This window comes from Crassostrea angulata, chromosome 2, assembly GCF_025612915.1.
Source record: "Crassostrea angulata isolate pt1a10 chromosome 2, ASM2561291v2, whole genome shotgun sequence".
In the NCBI taxonomy this organism is placed as follows: Eukaryota; Metazoa; Mollusca; class Bivalvia; order Ostreida; family Ostreidae; genus Magallana; species Magallana angulata.
This window is the reverse complement of record NC_069112.1, coordinates 10,145,992-10,167,764: the sequence shown is the minus strand read 5'-3', so window position 1 is coordinate 10,167,764 and position 21,773 is coordinate 10,145,992. Positions and strand designations below refer to the sequence as shown.

The 21,773-nt window shown below is 33.1% G+C and overlaps 2 protein-coding genes across 3 annotated transcripts; both read left to right on the top strand.

Moving 5' to 3' along the window:
* Window positions 1–872: 872 nt before the first annotated feature.
* On the top strand, window positions 873–11,529 carry LOC128173021 (cerebellin-3-like). Of its 2 annotated transcripts, none has more exons than XM_052838776.1 (4): window positions 873–2,008; window positions 2,331–2,409; window positions 2,519–2,624; window positions 10,632–11,529. In XM_052838776.1, the coding sequence occupies exons 1-4, from the start codon at window positions 1,992–1,994 to the stop codon at window positions 11,039–11,041; spliced, it is 612 nt and encodes a 203-aa protein (XP_052694736.1). In that variant the 5' UTR covers window positions 873–1,991; the 3' UTR covers window positions 11,042–11,529. The 2 variants fall into 2 exon arrangements, with proteins under 2 accessions (XP_052694736.1, XP_052694735.1); XM_052838775.1 differs by having other exon boundaries at window positions 2,328–2,409; window positions 10,632–11,344.
* A 3,848-nt stretch (window positions 11,530–15,377) lies between these two features.
* LOC128173022 (complement C1q tumor necrosis factor-related protein 4-like) lies at window positions 15,378–19,649 on the top strand. Its single transcript, XM_052838777.1, has 4 exons — window positions 15,378–15,463; window positions 15,733–15,799; window positions 18,173–18,275; window positions 19,226–19,649. Exons 1-4 carry the CDS (start codon window positions 15,447–15,449, stop codon window positions 19,633–19,635), a joined length of 597 nt encoding a protein of 198 aa, XP_052694737.1. The 5' UTR covers window positions 15,378–15,446; the 3' UTR covers window positions 19,636–19,649.
* Window positions 19,650–21,773: the final 2,124 nt, after the last annotated feature.

The following is a 21,773-nucleotide window of genomic DNA, read 5'->3' as shown; positions in this document are numbered from 1 at the left end:
CAAATAGTTAATTATAATTGGATAATTAAAAGTTTTAATTAAATAACCCCTTCTCCACAAACTACTGTAGATTGGCAAATAATCACGATGGTTTTAATTTTACTATGTTTGCGATTTAATATTTCCCCGCGAAATTAAACCCATTGTAAATACCACCATTAGTTTTCAAAAACGTTTCAATGCTAATAATCTAATCAATTGATTTTTAAGCAGCGTTAAATTAAAACCATCGCGATTGGTACTTTAATAGTAATCGTGAAATTTCAACTCCGTAGAATTAAAACGATTTACATTATCTGAGCTTATTGAGCAAACTATGGCTTCATTTTTTCTATAGTCAACTTTTCTTACATGTGTAGCAATATACCTTTTTTACCTGCATATGGAGTTTTTTTCTCAATTAATTTCACGCAAGGGCATGCTCTACGTTTGAACAGTTTATAAGGCGAGACAAGCTACTGCCAACAAGTTAATAAAAAAATCTATCAACGACTATCAACTGTTTCGAATGAAATCATCTTTTCGTAGGTTCTGTGGTGGACCTTGTCAGCAAATACAATCTACACGACGCGGTTTCACACTTCTTGTTAGACAATAATTAATCAGCCAATTGTCTTCTGGTTTTTCCGTCTTTCCCAATTACGACAGAGTACACGTTCTCTCTCTGTCTCTCTCTCTGTCTCTCTCTCTCTCTCTCTCTCTCTCTCTCTCTCTCTCTTTCTCTCTCTCCCTCTCTCTCTAAGAATATCGTAATGTTAAAGACTAGTATGTATACACTATTTAAAACATTTCATATTTACAATCAAAATAATACCACCAAGTTTAAGAAATCGGCCATGAAAGGTTTTTTGATAACCAAAGGATTGAAGAAGGTCTATGAATTGGAAAATAGATCAAACAATTATTTGTAATGGTTTTACTACAAAAAATTAACACCGCTAAATTTAAGTATACATTATTTAGTCCACTACTAAAAATCAAGCATAGTAATGAACTTATCTGGTCAGCAACAATCTCCGCCCGTCCCCATCAAGCGACAGTGGTCAATTGAGCCTTACGTATAGAGGTCGCACGTGTAGTATCACGTTTTAGGGTCTGTATAATGTGTCGTCGGTATATAGAGTTATAGAGTCATTAGACAGCTCGTCTTACAAACTCTCGCCTCCTCTTGGGACAATAACATCTTCTCGTTCTCAAAAGTCCGTAGTAAAGTTCAGTAAATTTATTATTAAAAAAAACGAGAACATTTTTTGATTCATGATCGGTTTCTTTTCAATTTTGTGATGGACATCTGACCAGTCAAGTTATTGTTTCAATTTTGGATCTAAAATCTATCACACGTATGAACAAAGTAGGTTTTTCTAATTTTCAAACTAAAAATATTTTATTTATTGCATTGTGAATGAGGTATTGAATTCTTCATGAACATGTTTTGATCTACTGCACTTTAATACATGTTTTACTGTTGGTATGTTCCCAACGATACCTTAAATAGTTATTGGTTATATAAATTGTAAACGCACAGAAACAATTCATTAAGTTAAAACATATCTTATTTCTAATCAATTTGGCACACGCTTCTAAAACTATAGTCGCCTCTTTCCTACTTATATTGATGATAAAAAGAATGTCGCATGCAAAATGGCGTGCCGGAGAAATAATAAAATACATTGTATGTTCATGTAACAAAATATATAGTTTCAAGTAACATAAAACAAGTTGAAAAAATTATATCAATTTTTAAAAAAATTACGCAATGTTTAAGCGTCATTCTAACGATTGCGCTTAATGTCAATATTCTATATTATTCAGACATGGCTGGTATCTTTTTGTCATATTAAAACTTTTGTTATATTTTATGTAAAACTTTGCAACATTTGGCATCAACATCTGCAGGGGGAAACAATTGAAGTATCTTTGTGCAATGGTATATAAGTTACCGTTCTTTGCTGAATTGGTGTAGTGAAGTTGTAAGTCCTCACCGGATAACAATGATGAAAACTTTTGGGTAAGTACATGTATGATTGTTGAGTGCTTCCTGCTATATAATGTTAAAAAGATGTTGAGTAAATGTATATGTTGGGAACCACGTGTTATTGTAATTTTGTTTTATTTGATCCTTTTTTGGAAAGTAAAGTATCAGCAATTGTTATACTACATGTATATACTATTATAATAATCCACTTACCTTTATTTGTTTTTTTATAATAAATGTTTTTTGGCGATTTGTGAGAAATCCTTTTTTATTTTAAGTTTTGGATTTTTTTTATTAACCAACTATTGAAATACATTAACGCGGTTTAAACTGATTAATTTTTTTTTTTCAGAAGAATCGTTACCATTTTCTGCTTTGCTTGTGTGGTGTGTATGGTATCAGGTAACCACGGAGGGAGATCAGATGAAACTAAGGTATTGATTTCAAACTTGATCGACTAAACTTGCTATCATAAGATATATCTTTAAGATTTCAAAACAAAAAAATCTGAAAGTTAAGTTTATGAATGATTTTTTCTTCTAGGTTGTACAACGCAAAAGACGTGATTATGACTATCATCTGCTTCATATGATGACAAACCTCCAAAGACAAATTTCAGCTGTTGAAAAAGAGATGAAAAAGAGACAGAGTAAGATAAATTGACACTGCCAGTTTGTTTTTGTTTTTTCTTGGTATTGTGTGTGGTTTTTTGGAGGTGGTCGTTCTGGTTTTTTTTTTTTGGGGGGGGGGGGGGGGTTGTTATTGGTTTTGTTTTGTAAAAATTGTTTGTTTGGTTTTTTTTTTCTTTTTTGGTTTTGTTTTGTCTTGGTTTTTTGTTTTGTTTTGCTTTGTTTTGTTTGTTTTTAGCTCACCTGAGCCAAAGGCTCAAGTGAGCTTTTCTGATCACAATTTGTCCGTTGTCTGTCGTTGTCGGCGTTGTCGTCGTCGTTGTAAACTTTTCACATTTTCATCTTCTTCTCAAGAACCACTGGGCAGATTTCAACCAAATTTGGCACAAAGCACCACTAGGTGAAGGGGATTCAAGTTTGTTCAAATGAAAGGCCACGCCCTCTTTAAAGGGGAGATGATTGAGAATTATTGAAAATTTGATGGTATTTTTCAAAAATCTTCTTCTCAAAAAATATTCGGCTTGAAAAGCTTAAAATTGTGTGGAGGCATCCTCAGGTAGTGTAGATTCAAGCTTGTTCAAATCATGGTCCCCGGGGGTAGGGTGGGGCCACAATAGGGGGTTCATGTTTTACATAGTAATATATAGAGAAAATCTTTAAAAATCTTCTTCTCAAAAACTATCAGGCCAGAAAAGCTCAAATTAAAATGGGAGCATCCTCAGATAGTGTAGATTCAAGTTTGCTCAAATCATGGTCCCCAGGGGTAGGGTGGGGCCAGAATTGGGGGATCAAGTTTTAAATAGGAATATATAGAGAAAATGTTTAAAAATCGTCTTCTTAAAAACTATTAGGGCAGAAAAGCTCAAATTAAAGTGGATGCATCGTCAGGTAGTGTAGATTCAAGTTTGTTTAAATCATAGTCCCGGGTGGTATGGTGAGGCCACAATGGGGGAATGGATTTTTACAAAGGAATATATAGAGACAATCTTTAAAAATCTTCTTCTTAAAAACTATTAGGCCAGGAAAGCTCAAATTTAAATGGAAGCATCCTCAGGTAGTGTAGAATCAAGTTTCTTCAAATCATGGTCCCTGTGGGTAGGGTGGGGCCACAATAGGGGGATCAAGTTTTACAAAGGAATATATAGAGACAATCTTTAAAAATCTTCTTCTCAAAAACCATAAGGCCAGAAAAGCTCAAATAAAAATGGAAGCATCCTCAGGTAGTGTAAATTCAAGTCTGTTCAAATCATGGTCTCCAGGGTTAGGGTGGGGCCAGAATTGGGGGATCAAGTTTTACATAGGAATATATAGAGAAAATCTTCTTCTCAAAAACTATTAGGCCAGAAAAGCTCAGATTAAGATGGACGTATCCTCAGGTAGTGTAGATTCAAGTTTGTTCAAATCATAGTCCCTGGGGGTAGGATGGGGCCACAATAGGGGGATCAAGTTTTACATAGGAATATATAGAGAATATCTTTAAAAATCTTCTTCTTAAAAACTATTAGGCCAGGAAAGCTCAAATTTAAATGGAAGCATCCTCAGGTAGTGTAGAATCAAGTTTCTTCAAATCATGGTCCCTGTGGGTAGGGTGGGGCCACAATAGGGGGATCAAGTTTTACAAAGGAATATATAGAGACAATCTTTAAAAATCTTCTTCTCAAAAACCATAAGGCCAGAAAAGCTCAAATAAAAATGGAAGCATCCTCAGGTAGTGTAAATTCAAGTCTATTCAAATCATGGTCTCCAGGGTTAGGGTGGGGCCAGAATTGGGGGATCAAGTTTTACATAGGAATATATAGAGAAAATCTTCTTCTCAAAAACTATTAGGCCAGAAAAGCTCAGATTAAGATGGACGTATCCTCAGGTAGTGTAGATTCAAGTTTGTTCAAATCATAGTCCCTGGGGGTAGGGTGGGGCCACAATAGGGGGATCAAGTTTTACATAGGAATATATAGAGAAAATCTTTAAAAATCGTCTTCTTAAAAACTATTAGGCCAGGAAAGCTCAAATTTAAATGGAAGCATCCTCAGGTAGTGTAGAATCAAGTTTCTTCAAATCATGGTCCCTGTGGGTAGGGTGGGGCCACAATAGGGGGATCAAGTTTTACAAAGGAATATATAGAGACAATCTTTAAAAATCTTCTTCTCAAAAACCATAAGGCCAGAAAAGCTCAAATAAAAATGGAAGCATCCTCAGGTAGTGTAAATTCAAGTCTGTTCAAATCATGGTCTCCAGGGTTAGGTTGGGGCCAGAATTGGGGGATCAAGTTTTACATAGGAATATATAGAGAACATCTTCTTCTCAAAAACTATTAGGCCAGAAAAGCTCAGATTAAGATGGACGTATCCTCAGGTAGTGTAGATTCAAGTTTGTTCAAATCATGGTCTCCAGGGTTAGGGTGGGGCCACAATAGGGGGATCAAGTTTTACATAGGAATACATAGAGAAAATCTTTAAAAATCTTCTTCTCAAAAACTATGAGGCCAGGAAAGCTCAAATTTAAGTGGAAGCATCCTCAGATAGTGTAGATTCAATTTTGTTCAAATCATGGTCCCCGAGGGTAGGATGGGGCCACAATTAGGGGATAAATTTTTATACAGGAATATATAGAGAAACTTTTTTTAAAAAAAGTTCTTTTAAAAACTATTTGGCCAAGAAAGCTCAAATTGGCATGTAACTATCTTCAGATAATATAGATTCAAATTTGTTCAAATCATGGTCCCTGGGGGTAGGGCGGGGCCACAATGGGGTATACATTTTTATATGTAGAATCTTTAAAAATTTTCTTCTCAGAACTATTAGGCCAGGAAAGCCCAAATTTGAGTGAAAGCATCCCCAGATCGTATAGATTCAAGTTTGTTTAAACAATAGTCCAGGGGTATGATGAGGCCACAATGGGGGATGAATTTTTACATAGAGAAAATCTTTAAAAATCTTCTTTTTAAAGACTGTTTAGCCAGAAAAAGTTTAAACTTGTGTAAAGGCATCCTTGGGTAGTGTGAATTCAAGTTTGCAAAATCACAGTCCCTAGTGACAGGGCAGGGCCATGATGGCGGTTTGAATTTTTACATAGGAATATATAGAGAAAATCTTTAAAAATATTCTGGGAAAGTATTTGGTCCAAAACTCAGTACTTAGTGTGAAAGCAGAGGTTATGCAGATTTAAGTTTGATGAAACCATGATTCCCAAGAGAAAAGTGGGGCCACGAAATGGGGGGGGGGGGGTATATAGGAATAAAGAAAAATCTTCTTACAGGTACAACAACGAAAAGGGCTTGGTATTTACCAAAAAAAGGGATGGATAAAAATTGGCAGATTTTCAATTTTTTTTAGCAAGATCTATTGTACTTAGTTGTCAAGATATTTTGATACTGTAATGCTAATTTGATCAGAATTAAGGCAATTGTTGCTCAGGTGAGTGATGTGGCCCCTGGGCCTCTGTTTTTTTTTTTTTTGTTTTTTGTTTGCTTTTGTTTGCACTTGAATGTACTTATATACTGAATCGAAACGGTACATTCCATGTACTAAAATTCGGGATGTTTATAACCTGGAGTTAGCGTTCGTAACACGAGTTATCTCTCCATTAGAATAGGTATAGTGCTTTGTAACCAGCATAAACAAATGGTTGAAACGAACCATTTTCGTCTTGTTTAATCGGTTATTGGTGTAAACTGTCAATGTAGAAAGACGATTGTGCAATTAAAGGATGCTGTTATACTACAATACTAGTAAAACAATCAGTAGGAAATTTGACCAGTGCGATTAATTGTACCATATCCAGACACATACCATGGCCCGGTTTTTTGATTGGGAGGGTAGGACTCATATAAAGAACTAGACAAACCCCCCAAAAAAGAGAAAGTTACAACTCCTCAAATCGTGAAAATCCTAATCCGTGTGTGTGTGTGTGTGGGGGGGGGGGGGGGGGGTAGTGTACTTTTCTGTACTGCATACCTTAAATCAAAACATCATTTCCTTCATTTCATAGATTCACAATATATTTACTTGCTCCGAAAAAGTAAAGGGGGGAGCAAATTCATGTTTATTCACTTTTTTTATATGTCAATTCATGAAAAATATCTGCTGCAAGAAGAAGTTGGGAGGGTAGTCCCCCCCCCCCCCCCCATTTATGCCACGCGCCTGCCATCTACCAATTAATAATGTAGTTGCTGGCGGTGAAGTGCGTGGTTTCAGGAGAGCGCTGTTGATACATGTACATTGTATATATACAGAGACTCAGATAGTGATTCATGCATGTGATGATTAAGTATAATTATGTTGTAAGGAACGATATGAATATAAAAGAAAGAAGTAAGAATTTACACGGAAAAGAAGAGAGTATTTCAACATAGAATTTAGTTTGATATATCTTAAGTTTTCCTGGCTTTTTAACGATTTTGATATTTTACATGCCAGGAAAAAGTCAGAAACGACGCCAATACACAACTGGAAAGTCACTGCCCCCGAGTGGATATCTCTTAAGATATTTAGTGAGCAGTTCCTGTATTAGGATAAACAGGGAAGAGTTTAATTCAAAAATAGAAACATATTCTTGGGAAAATCACAAAAATACTGAGGAGATCCGTTTTTTTCACACTCATAAAGTATACACTAAGGAAATTATATGGGTATTCGAATTTAAATGCAACATACTATATTTGCCTTAATTCTTGTGAGAAAAAAAACCATATAATATCTTGAAGGGGTGGGGTTGGGGTTGGGGTTGGAATTGCATTAATGAACATATGCCAAAAGCCAAGGACACACGTAAAGTTTCTCATTTCAATATTTTTGGGAATGTGCACGAGAGTTTAAGAAAATTCACTAATTGAAATATTTTTGAAATTTCCAATATGAGGACCACGATAAACTGAAACAACGTGTTCAAGGAAACTGTGTACTAAAGTTGCTGTAACCCTTTTTGTGGGGTTTTATTGATGGTTCAAGTTTTTCTCACTTAGTCAAGGCTTGAAAATGTGTGTTTAGAATTTATACATACACGTACTATGTCATTTTTAATCTTAAGTAACGTCATTTGATATTTTTGAGCAAGCCTTTTCCTATTCATCTTTAAAATTCGAAATACATGTGTTAATTTTGATGCATTTGACATAGATATTTGGTTACTTTAGATAAAAAAGGAATAACTATATGAATCAGTGGCGTCGGAAGCAAATTGAAAGTGTGGGGGCTAGAATAATCCTCAGAAATTTTGACAAGCAAAAGAAAAAAAAACCTATTTCCCAAAATCATGAAACTCATAATCCGTGAGGAGGAGGGGGGGGGGGGGGGTAAACCTTTACTTCCAAAAAAGTTCATACCTACCAAATTTTTTCCCCCCAAATCATGAAATTCCTAATCCGGGCGGGTGGGGGGGGGGGGGGCAGTATACTTAGGTCTAGGACAACTTCTCAAAATTCCCACATCTTTTCAAGGTAACTGTTAATTTTGAAACAATTATCATTGCTGTGATAAAAAGTGGGGGGGGGGGGGGGGCTGAACCGTCTATAATGCTGTGTGCCTAATGTTTAGGTCTACCTTTGCAAAAAAAAGATGAATATTCCGACAGCTTAGCTATATAAAGAAAAATCACATGAAAATGCGAAGAAGCTATTTTATCACAAGTAGTACATGTATTTTCAATAGATTGCATAGAATAACAATAATCCCCTTCATAATTCTCTCTCTCTCTCTCTCTCTGATAAATTCTAGCTTCTATCATGCGGGTTATGATTAATTAAAGTGTTATCTTTTTTACATAAACAAGCTTTTAATTAACTGTAAATTACCCGAATTCTCAAGCAGAATATATACATGTACGTCGATCATACTTAATGTTTTTCCATAAGTGTGTATTTAAGAATAAATTTTGATGTCATAACACCAAATTTTATTTTTAGATATTCATTTGTAGAAAGATACTAATATAATTCTTAAGACTATGGGGTCACCAGGATCCACCATCCTTATATTCGAGCGTTTATAATCAAATGTTAAGCCAAACAATGCATTTCACCTTACGTATTCTTAGACATGTCTATGCTCTCGATGTTTTAATTTGAAATAAATAATAAAGATTGTAAGTTAGGTGATGTTCCATGGTTAAATTTCTTTGATAAAATAATTTACAATTATTAAATTATTTACAATTATTAAAGGTTTGTAGATTTAAGACCTACAGTCATCAAATATCTTTGTCTTGTAGAAATCCAAGAAACATATCCTTTTATTATTTTTTCTTTCGAATGACTGTAAATTAATCAGTTTAAAAATCAAGTTCAATGGGACAATGTAAATTTATGAAGTTTTAATAAAAGATAACTATATATACCAGCTTATATTATGATAACAATGGAAGAGTCGTTAAAACACTAGTATAACCAATTTCTTAAAGGTGGGTGTATGGGTGACTGGTCATATTTGAACACAAGGACAGCTAACCAAAACGTGTTTTTCTGGGGTTGTTTAGTTACACCATTGAACACACGCGTTTTCTTCATATTGCACCATTGAAATCAGTCTAATGTAGAGAAATCCCCCAAGTTAAAAAATACTGTGGTTTCATCAATATTCGTTGAATACCAATTTTCGTGGATTTCGTTGTTAAGTTGATCCCCGAAATTAGATGTTCATTGAATTTCAATTTCAACAAACATTTTGTATTGATAGGATCATTGGCCACGAAATTACGTATCCTTGAAACTGTGTTTTTCAGAAAATCCACGAAAATTGATACCCACGAAAATTAATGAAACCACAGTAAAAGATAATTAAGACTCGCAAGTTTTACATTCATTTGCCAGAAGGAGTATGATTTAACTTTTTTTTTGGACAATTGTTTTTAGGGCTTTGGGGGGGGGGGGGGGGGGGCGCCGGGTGCGACCTCCTTTACACCGCCACTGATTTACCGCTTATTCTATAAAATGTTTCCCTTTCCAAGTTTTGTGGCATGCAACAAAAATGATAATTGATTAATAAGTAAGTAATAGAAAGTGTTAGACTTTTATGCATCCCCCATCCTTTGTAATGTTTAGAACTAACCTATATTTTTACTATAATCAAAAAAGGGACCCAGCAAGTACATCTAAATGACATTGATTAAAAACGATACAAGTATATTGATTTCTTTGTTTTAAATGATGGGTCGTATTTGACTAAAAACAGAATTCTTAAAAAGTCGAGCTATTCCACGATAGTATTTTGTACGTAGATTTACATGTATATGTACATTAATTAATGAAGCAAACTATCTAAAAGTTATTTTGATAATCTTGGTTGCAGTTCACCCTTACTCTTAAATTCACCTCCATTATATCTAGATATGTCATAAATAAAATGGTAAAAACTTTCCCTTTTAATTCATATACATATAAATATGATTAAATTATAGCATATAATACAGCAACGTTACAATATGAACAATATTATATGTTTGTACTGCATTTTATGTAGATTAAATGTCTTGAGTACGACTTTGAGAAAACTCCAAAGCTTACTCAGAAAATCGCATTTTTGTACTCAGTCGGAGTAGGAGTATGAGTATGAAAAAGTTTTATAACCTTGATACCTTGAATACGAGTACGATTTGGAGCACGGAGTACGATTTGGAGTACGCGAGAGCGTACTCAAGAAAGTTTTATAACCTCGGGGCCAGAAGTACTGCATACCTGAGGGGAATATAACTCTTTCAGTAACGATAACTCTAGTTTATGAGAAGACCGAATAGTGTTTTAAAGACAACACCTAGGATGAATTTGATTTAGTTGATATACAAATGTATACGATCATTCATTTTTTATGATTTTTTGCTAAATTTATTGTTGAATTGAAATGACCATATTTTATTATTGACTCTAAATATGTTTAAAGTTCTTATAACTCCTCTCCTTAATACATTTAGTATATATAGTGCCAAACAAATTAACATTTTGTTGACAGTACAAACAAGCACACAATTTGATTGTTATACATGTATTTCATGATCCAGGCTATTTTATTTGCTCACCTCCTGACTCCCTGTATTTACAGAAGAGGTAGCGTTCACTGTTGTACACGATGGAACCGGTCAACGAATAACACACCAATCACAGGTCGTGAAATACAACCAGGTCAAATTCAACATAGGCGGTGGGTACCACAAGTACAGCGGCTGTTTTGTTGCCCCTGTCAAAGGAACATACGTGTTCTTTTTTTCATTGGAACCATATCCAGGCACCAAATCTTCATTTGTGATCACTGTTAACGACCGGGAAATGCTAGAAGGAGTTTCAGGAGCAATCCATAATGAGTATAACATGAGTAGTAATATGGTTGTAGTATCCCTCCGCAAAGGAGACCATGTGAATGTCATGACTCACCCTACCTGGAGTGTCGATCCACGACAACGTTTAAGGTATAGCGGAAACAGCTTCTCGGGATTTCTTCTCTATCCGAGATAATTTTAAAGCCCGAGAATATCTTCTCTATGTCAGAGTTAATTTCATTGCTAAAAATTATGTATAATTAAAGATTTTAGCAATTACCATTGATTGGTTGAATTTTATTTTTCATTATATATTTCGGCTAAGCATTGATTAAGGACAACACGACTCAGTGGAAGTACCGTACCGTTCAAAGTCCTATGGACGGGGATATCTATTTTGATGTGTTACTATGCATAGTAATAAGACAGGCAGACATCTCTCTCTCTCTCTCTCTCTCTCTCTCTCTCTCTCTCTCTCTCTCTCTCTCTCCACTGTACACATATTAATGCAATTCTAATTCATTATTGTTTAGGTGTGATTTTGAAGTCGGTAAAACATTAAAATGTAATTAATTTTTGAGCGACTATCAAAACGACGTCTGTCCAGTGGAAAAATTCATTAGTATATTGAATTTTGAAACAAGATACATAAAGTCAATCTCCAACTTCATCGATATGCCGCCGTTAACCATAAACTAGTGTCTTTACTAATTAACAATTTTTTATTGTCAATGATTCCTGGACTCATTGAAAATAAAAAATTGTTAATTAGTAAAAGACACTAGTTTAAGGAATATCATGCCCTTGGTGTGTATAATCTTGTCTTTAAAACATATATCGAATTAAAATACGAAAACAAAAATATTTGCAAATCAATTCGCTAACAAAATCTTAATTACTATGACTAATTATGTCAATGCCTATTTGTTATAGCGAAAGCTTTTTCTTTGACGCCATTCGATTAATGCTTTACTTACCTCTTGCCCTTTATTTATTGTGTTGGTTTAACTCTTTTACAAACTTCCTTTTAAGCAATTTTTTTATCATCATTAATACTTTCTATATCATGCCATGTGTCTCAATTAAATAATATATAGAGGTAACTCCATCACACAGTCAAAATCCCATGAACATCGGGCTTTCAAATAATGACAAACGTAATGGATGAGAATTCAAAAAGGATATTTCATAGTGTAAATCTGAAATAGCAAGTTTTAGGAATAGTATAAAAGCAAGGCAACTGGCCTTTATAGTTTGAATCATTATTTAATTATGATTTCAATACAGTAATTGGTTGAACATCTGTAGTGACTATAACAGTAATATTTAAGTCAAAGTTTAGAAAATCTTGCTTTACTAATGGCTTTAATTAAATGCCAGTACATAATGAACGCAACAGCAGATTTTAAGGTTGTTACAAAATGTTGGAGTAATCGAATTATAACGCAAATAAAAAAAAATATTAGTCATGCCATCTTTTCAAAACTTTGCATACAAATAGACATACATTCGATGTCTCAAATAAATTTAAAAAAAAAGTAGGGGTTACATCCATTAAAAAAATTGAGATACGGCGTGAAATAAGCTAAGAGCAATAAGGCAACAGTTGGGGTTATTTTTTTACTCCTATAAAATATAAGCTAAACATCCCAAAATATCAGTATGAATATCAAAATATTGTTCAAATACGTTTTTCAGATCAACTTAAATATATCGTAATACACAGATTATCTGGAAGTTTGGTCTGCGCTAAAAATTAGGAAGCTAAAGTAACAGTACTCTAATGCAATTGAGTTATAAAAATTGTTCATTTTCTTCTTGAAAACTTGCCGCCACAAAATATAGTCCCTTACTAATCTTTGTAAATATGTAATTTTTTCTTCAAATTTCATTCAATATGGTTTTTGCCTTGTAAAATAAAAAATACACAAATACATGTAGAGTTGATATATGATGCAGAATGTTTAGATTAGAGGTGACATAAAATAGTTACCCAAACAGAGAGGAACGAACCACTTTAAACGGCAAAGTAAAGATGTAAAGTAAAGACGTAAAGCCACACAGGTTAGACCTCTACAGCGAAATACTGCTAAACTGATAGGAGGTCTGTGGCTTAGATAGGGGTTGTAGGTATAGCGACAATGAAATAGAATTATGACGTGCAATGCCTTTTACGAGTACTGCTCCGCTTTAATTGGACTGCATGCTTTGCAATAGGCATGTAAACTTCGAATTCGTTTTTCATTTACCGGTGTAATATGAATGGTTTTTGGAATAACGCATTCAAATACAATTGTGATGACTTTGTAAATTTAAAGGTTTTTTTAACTTCTTTATACTTTTATTAAAAATTTGTCCAAATGGGATGGAAACTATAACTTGAGAGAGAAAATAAGTATGCATTTAAAATGTTTATTATGTCAATATCCGTCATCTTTTAAAGAAGCATATAATTTGAATAATGATTATACAAAAGGATCCTACAGTTTGCTATAGTATGTGATTACTTATAAATGATGTATAGAAAAGTGTTTCGCTCAGGCAGAGGATAATCATGTGTGTAATATTAGACCTAGTATGGTATAAAGTTTCAATTAATTTAATTTCGATTTGATTAGCATTTTCAAAATGCGTAGGCTGTACAAAGACATCTGCTCTAATCTATATACTTGCTGATGTAGACTCCAAGTATTAGATTACGAATTGATATTGCTAAGTTGATTTTGACAATTTATAAATTTATTATTAAATTTCTTATTTCTTATTCGTTTAATGAACTCGATTTCATGTCCTTTTTTGGGATGAAGATTTTTTTAGACTTAACTATACTCAATTGATCATCTTTGAAAAATTTTAAATGGGTTTACTCTTTTTTACAATTCATTTACTCTGAACCCTCCTTTCTAGCCTATTTTTTAAAATAGAATTGAAACACAAAATGTATGCCACATTCACGTTTGGGTATAGTTTGTGTATTTAGGAAATGCAAACGCATTGGAGCTCACTAAAAAACAATACATATACCCATACACAACACGTATACCTTCAATTAGAAATAATTAAGAAAATTCAACTTTTTGTTTACAGTCATGTATATCGTGTTAAATGTAAATCAGAAAACAAACAAACAAAACAAACAAACAAAACAGTACAAAAATAAATAAATTAAAAAAACAGGTTGTTAATTATACACCTCGTGCGCTGCAAATTCACCTTAAGTAGGACAAAACGAATATACACCAGGGCTGCGTTTTACAAAAGAACTTACGACAAAGTCGTAACTATTTATAGTCTCATGGAGTGCCCTTTGGGTAACAAAATTTATATTGTACCATTAATTTACCCTTATATCAATTTCTATAATTATTTTTACAGCCATTAAATTCAAATAATGATTAATTTGTGATTAATAAGCACTCATTAATTTGGTCGTAAGTCGTAAGTTCTTTTGTAAAACGCAGCCCAGAATTCCAACAATCAAAAAGTATTTTTTAATAAAAATATAGAACTTAAATAGCATTCATTTAGCTTGACCTGATTTTATAATAATATAAATAACAGAGATATCACTGTTCTCATATCATTAAAGCTTAACATTTACTGTATACAGAGTGGTTTATAATTCTTGATTTTATACTCTCTCAAACAGTTTCGCCCCGCCCTGAATTTGCCAAGACACTGTTGTGTTAAACGAAAAATAATTTAAGACTGTAAATCGCCCAGTCCTAGATTCGCTCGCTGACAACAAAAGCGAAAGGGGCGAATATATACCTGTATATAGTACGTTTTAGTCTTAAGATATCAAATAAATCAAATTTTAACTTTTAGTTTGGTCGTTTGGTTGATGTAGATCTAAATGTCTCATGATATTTTGAACTTATAATGTGTTTTGCAATTTAAACGTTGGAGAGATGTCATTGGTTTACATCTATATTATTTTTGTTATCATACGAGTATGTTTGATATCAATCCTGCATACTAACAGACAGTCTCATAAACGCTTACCATGTTCTCCGCGACAGCACACTGAACTTTTCTCATTTTCGTGAATAATTCATGTCTTATTCTGATTGGGTCCTTTCCACCTCTTTGAAGAACATTACATCTATAGCAATAGTGTTTACGCTTTCATTTATAAGCAACAACATGTTTTAACGAAATGCATTTCCTTTTTCATAACCCTAGATACGGAAAGTTTCGCTCTTTTTGTGTTGAAATGAGGATGATAAGTACACATACAAACATAAACAAATGTGACATTTGGCGGCGTGGGTTTTTGACCATGCCTTGAGTGCAATTCATAGGCTAGGTTAACTGTGATTTTACATATGCTCTCAGTAGATAAACCATTGTTAAAATTATGAAGTATCAACGTATTTGAACGGTTGTCCTTTTTGGTCAACATTTGATATTATTCAAACATAACTATAATGTATTTCTAATATGTTTACATTTATTGTATTTACTCAGAATCTTGATGTGCTGTAAATCATTGCAACATATTGCATCGTTGAAGTTGAAGTCTCCTTGTGTAATGGTATATAGTTAACCGTCCTTTGCTAAATTGGTACACTGAAGTTGTTATACCTCACTGCATAACAATGACAAAAACAATTGGGTAAGTATGAATTCTTCAATTTTTAATAATTAAAATTACCCGGTTCCTTTCAAAACACTTGCAGCTGTAAGATCACTTAATATGTTCGCATTTCGTATTCCACAATCAATACAAATATTATACAAGATATAATTCATGACTTGTTTGTGTGTGTGTGTGTTTTTTTTTAAATCAATGTATTTGGGTTTGGTGATGTGTATAGTTTTGTGCTGTAACCAGATTTGTTAAGCATATGCTACCTAAAATTTGTTACTGTTGTTTTTCTTTAGAATCTTTACCTTTTTCTGCTTTTTGTTGGTGGTATCCAGTAACCTTGGAAAACAAATGAAAAGTGAGGTAATGAAATAGAAAAGTGGGGTAATGAAATAGAAAAGTGAGGTAATGAAATAGAAAAGTGAGGTAATGAAATGGAAAAGTGAGGTAATGAAATAGAAAAGTGAGGTAATGAAATGGAAAAGTGAGGTAATGAAATAGAAAAGTGAGGTAATGAAATAGAAAAGTGAGGTAATGAAATAGAAAAGTGAGGTAATGAATTAGAAAAGTGAGATTAATATAATCATTCAATATATACTCGTGTGGGATAATAGAAAAGTGAGGTAATGAAATAGAAAAGTGAGGTAATGAATTAGAAAAGTGAGGTAATGAAATGGAAAAGTGAGGTAATGAAATGGAAAAGTGAGGTAATGAAATAGAAAAGTGAGGTAATGAATTAGAAAAGTGAGGTTATGAATTAGAAAAGTGAGGTAATGAATTGGAAAAGTGAGGTTATGAATTAGAAAAGTGAGGTTATGAATTAGAAAAGTGAGGTAATGAATCAGAAAAGTGAGGTAATGAAATAAAAAAGTGAGGTAATGAATTAGAAAAGTGAGGTAATGAATTAGAAAAGTGAGGTAATGAAATGGAAAAGTGAGGTAATGAAATGGAAAAGTGAGGTAATGAAATAGAAAAGTGAGGTAATGAATTAGAAAAGTGAGGTTATGAATTAGAAAAGTGAGGTAATGAATTAGAAAAGTGAGGTTATGAATTAGAAAAGTGAGGTTATGAATTAGAAAAGTGAGGTTATGAATTAGAAAAGTGAGGTAATGAAATAGAAAAGTGAGGTAATGAATTAGAAAAGTGAGGTAATGAAACAGAAAAGTGAGGTAAGAAATAGAAAAGTTAGGTAATGAAATAGAAAAGTGAGGTAATGAAATAGAAAAGTGAGGTAATGAAAAATAAAAGTGAGGTAATGAAATAGAAATGTAAGATAATGAATTAGAAAAAGTGAGGTAATGAATTAGAAAAACAAGGTAATGAAATAGAAAAGTGGGGTAATGAATTAGAAAAACAAAGTAATGAATTAGAAAAGTGAGGTAATGAATTAGAAAAGTGAGGTAATGAATTAGAAAAGTAAGGTAATGAATTAGAAAAGTGAAGTAATGAATTAGAAAAACAAGGTAATGAAATAGAAAAGTGAGGTAATGAATTAGAAAAACAAGGTAATGAATTAGAAAAGTGAGGTAATGAATTAGAAAAGTGAGGTAATGAATTAGAAAAGTAAGGTAAAGAATTAGAAAAGTGAAGTAATGAATTAGAAAAACAAAGTAATGAAATATAAAAGTGAGGTAATGAATTAGAAAAAAAAGGTAATGAATTAGAAAAGTGAGATTAATAGAATCATTCATTATATACTCGTGTGGGATGGAATTTCACTATCCCACACGAGTATATAATGAATGCTTATTTTTCTGGCATTATATTATTGTAAAAAAATTATGTTTGACAACTTTCTGTTATGACGTTCAAAAGATTACTTTCGGTTTATCCCTCCGCGTGCTTCGAATAGTGCAAGTCAAAATGAGAGCATACAATAGTTTTTTAGATTAAAAATATTATAAATTGTAATTAATTAAGGAAACAATTACTTAATTGATAGTCTCAATCTACAATTTTGCCTTTCCCTTCAGCAGACAACATTTGTTAACGTTTTAAAACGGCGTAGTAAAACACAGTGTAAGACAGAAAAATCTCACACTCCTGTCTCACACCGGACAAACCGATCTCACACCGGTGATAATGCGAAAAAATGAATTAGAAAAGTTAGGTAATGAAATAGAAAAGTGAGGTAAAGAAATTGAAAAACAAAGTAATGAAATAGAAAAGTGAGGTTATGAAATAGAAAAGTGAGGTAATAAAAAAAAGTGAGGTACTGAAAAAGAAAAGTGAGGTAATGAATTAGAAAATTGAGGTAATGAATTAGAAAAGTGAGGAAATGAATTAGAAAAGTGAGGTAATGAAAAAGAAAAGTGAGATAATGAATTAGAAAAGTGAGGTAATGAAATAGAAAAGTGAGGTAATGAAATAGAAAAGTGAGGTAATGAATTAGAAAAGTGAGGTAATGAATTAGAAAAACAAGGTAATGAAATAGAAAAGTGAGGTAATGAAATTGAAAAGTGAGGTAATGAAATAGAAAAGTGAGGTAATGAAAAAGAAAAGTGAGGTAATGAATTAGAAAATTGAGGTAATGAATTAGAAAAGTGAAGTAATGAATTAGAAAAGTAAGGCAATGAATTAGAAAAGTGATGTAATGAATTAGAAAAGTGAGGTAATGAATTAGAAAAGTAAGATAATGAACAAGATTTGCAGAAAATTATGAATTTCGATATCAATGTGATACTAATCAGATTAAAAGATAAACTAATTTCAGTCATTTGTTTGAAAATGTTTTAGGACAAATCATTGGATTTTACACTTCCTTTGCTTAAAATGATCTCAAACCTCCAAAAAGAAATGAAAGATGTTCGACGGGAGATGAAAGATGTGCAGCTAAAGAGTGAGATACATTGACATTGTTATTTAATTATGCGTTATATTTCTAAATAAATGAAAGCTCTCTCAAGTTATAACCTAAAATCATTTTTATTAATAATATTTATCAAAATTATATTCATGTATTGATCTTCGTAGTTATTTAAAAACATATTCTTGACAATATCTTGAATATAGATATACCATGTGCTTGTTACATATGGATAAGCCATGCGATTCTAATCTTAATTGTGTTATTTTTGCTAATCTGAGCCGAATGCTCAAGTGAGCTTTTCTGATCAAAATCTGTCCGTTGCCTGTCATCGCCAACGTTGTTGTCCTATTTATTTATTTTTTTGGCATTTTTATCTGCAAATTCATCGGTCAAATTTTAACAAAATTTGGCATAAAATAATTTTTGGTGAAGGGAATTCAAGTTTGTCAATTATGAAAGGCTAAGTTCTCTTAAAAGAAAGATTGTCTTAAATTAATGAAAATATGTCGATATTTTTTCAAACATCTGTTTAGAAAAACTGAAACTTCTCTAAAAGCATCAACAGGTAGTGTATATTCAAAATTTGTTCAAAAACTGTAACTTGAGTTAAAGCACTCTCAGGTAATGTAGATTCAAAATTCTTCAAATCATGATCCCCAGGGATAAGTTGGGGCCTTAGAGGGACGGGGGGGGGGGGGGTACATTGAAATATATAAAGAACAATGTGGCGACAATGTGGGTGAATTAATTAAAACAGATCTTTAAAAAAAAAAACAAAAGGAGACCGTTGTTTAACTTAAGAATATGTTAATGAAAATTTAAAAGTCTTTTATAATAAAGAATATATATATAGTATACTCTACTTATAGTCTATAGATTTTGAATTTAATATTCTAAAGACAGTTTCAACTGCTTTTGTTGGTTATTGTTGCTTTGGTGAGCAATGCGGCCCATGGGCATCGTATTTATTGTATTTACAGAACATATTGCGTTCACTGTCACACACGATGGAACCGGTCAACGAATAACACATAAATCACAGGTCGTGAAATATAACCAGGTCCAGTTTAACATTGGCGGTGGATACCGGAAATACAGCGGCCATTTTGTTTCTCCCGTTAATGGAACATTCGTCTTCTTTCTTTCTTTGCAACCATTCCCAGGCTCGAAAGCCTCGTTTTTGATTACTGTAAACAACCGGGGGATGGTAGAAGCAGTTTCAGGGAAAATCCCGCATGAGTACAACATGAGCAGTAACATGGTCATTGTATCTCTCCGCCAAGGGGACCACGTGTGGGTCATGTCTCACCCTACCTGGAGTGTTGATCCACGACACCATTTAAAGAACCGGGGAAACAGCTTCTCTGGATTTCTTCTTTACCAGAGATAATTTCACTGCTTTAAATATGCATAATAAAAAGTTTATGCAATTAACTATCAACTGGTTGATTTTCAGATTGCTATTTTTCATTTTTATTTTACGCTATAAAAAATCAAAGACTCAAAATCAAAGTCAAAGACTCCAAAAAAAAAAAACAACAAAAAAAAAAACAAAAACAAAAAAAACAAAAACAAAACTAAAAAAAAAAAAAACCCACACACACAAACATACCCAACACAAACATACCCAATACAAACATACCCTTCAAAAAATACATATATTTATGTTTAGTTTATGTTGGGTCAATAATAAATATACAAGGCAAAAATCACAGGGGCATCGTATCCGCTCTACACTCTATGACATATATAAATGATACACGTGTATTACTTATACATGTCATAGGGTGCACGTGTAGAGCGGATACGATGCCCCTGTGCAAAAATACAGTAAGTTATGCACGGATGAAAAGGAAGTGTTAGTTTAAAAACTAATCAAGTGATGAAAATAATCAAAATGCAGTCGCTTTCTTTTATGCATGGATGGAAAGGAACATCAAAGGGTTGGATTGATTAAGGTGGTTCACCTCACCCACTACACCTTGAAATAGGTTTCTATCAGCAGAAAATCATTTAGTTGTGATAGATGACCTGATGCACAAGACATACATACGACGGCTGTTTGGAACTGTTTGAGACATTGAACAGGAGGAAGGATCATAACTAGACTCGATCTCGGGACCCTTCAATTTAAAAACCCAACGCTCTACCGACTGAGCTAACGCGGGTCAACCCACTATATAGCTACTAGAAGCGTTGCAGTACTGAGTCTGTATATACACACTACTAAGTATTACAAATTTTACTCTTTCTCCCTTTGGACAAAAGATAAATCATTGAAATTTCACCAAAAAAAATAAACCAGAGTACCATTTATTAGCGTGATTTGTATAGTCAATGACCACTCGGCACACCTCGGCCGATTCGTAGGATACGGAATCGGCCGAGGTTTGCCGAATGAGTCAATGACATCATTAGACCATTCGATTCCTAGTAAGTTGACACACTTTCCTACGTCCACTAACCTGACGCAGCCACAAACTCATTACAACGTCATATTGACGAGTCTCCTTGCTTCCGTGTTTAAACATCTTGCAAACGAACGGAAAACATGGATTCTTCTTCATTCCATGTACATGTTAACTGAAACTAGTTTTAAAAAGTTGTCATCTCGAAAATACATAAATCCAGTTAATGCATCATTACGAATTTTCGTAATATTATTTTTCACAATGAAGTGTTCAAAAATAAGCATGATTATGCATGACTTATATAAACCAGTGTAGATTTAATCTTTAGCCAAGGACACTTGAATAATATTGGCCAATGATCAAAAGCAATCGAGGTTATTAACTAACTTAGTGTGGTAATAGATAATAAGTGAAAGTGAATAAATTTTAATTTTCGCCAAACAGAGACATATTTGGGAAGAATAAAAAATCGTATTTGTCTGCTGTTAGGCAGGCATGTTGCAACGGAGAATGCATGGGAAGAGTCCGGCGTCCCTCTCCATTTATGTGAAAAGAAATAAAGTTGGTAATATAATAGAATAAAATATTTGAGTATGCTTCCCTCACAGATAAGCTTAAGGAATTTTAGGTTTATCGGGATTGCTGCAACTGTAGAAAATATTTCTTTATTCTATCGGGCTTGAGAAAAAGAAAACATCCCATGAAAGACCTTATGATGGTCTTAGGACAAGGTAAGCGATGTCCTAAAGTTTAGACAAATTAGCGATGGCGGGTCAAAAATTTGGGAAACCTCCGGGAGACAGACTTGAGACGAAGACATATCCTAAGTCGCGCCTAAAAGTAGTCCTATGGATGTGGCTTCTTCAACATGCTTGCCGTCCCAAAGTTTGTCAGTATTATGAGCGGAAAAGCGTACATGTATGTTCGCTGGAAAAGTAATCGAGAGAAACATTATAAAGGAAGAAAACGTCCCGGAGCCTACGAAAAAAATTCGTGTGAAATATACTTTTTAGGACGTTGATAAAATATGTATTTCTTTAGAAATTCCACAAAGAACAAAAAAAATATTAATAACATTTCTTTTATTTTTATTTGATTTGATTTAGTTTATTTCACC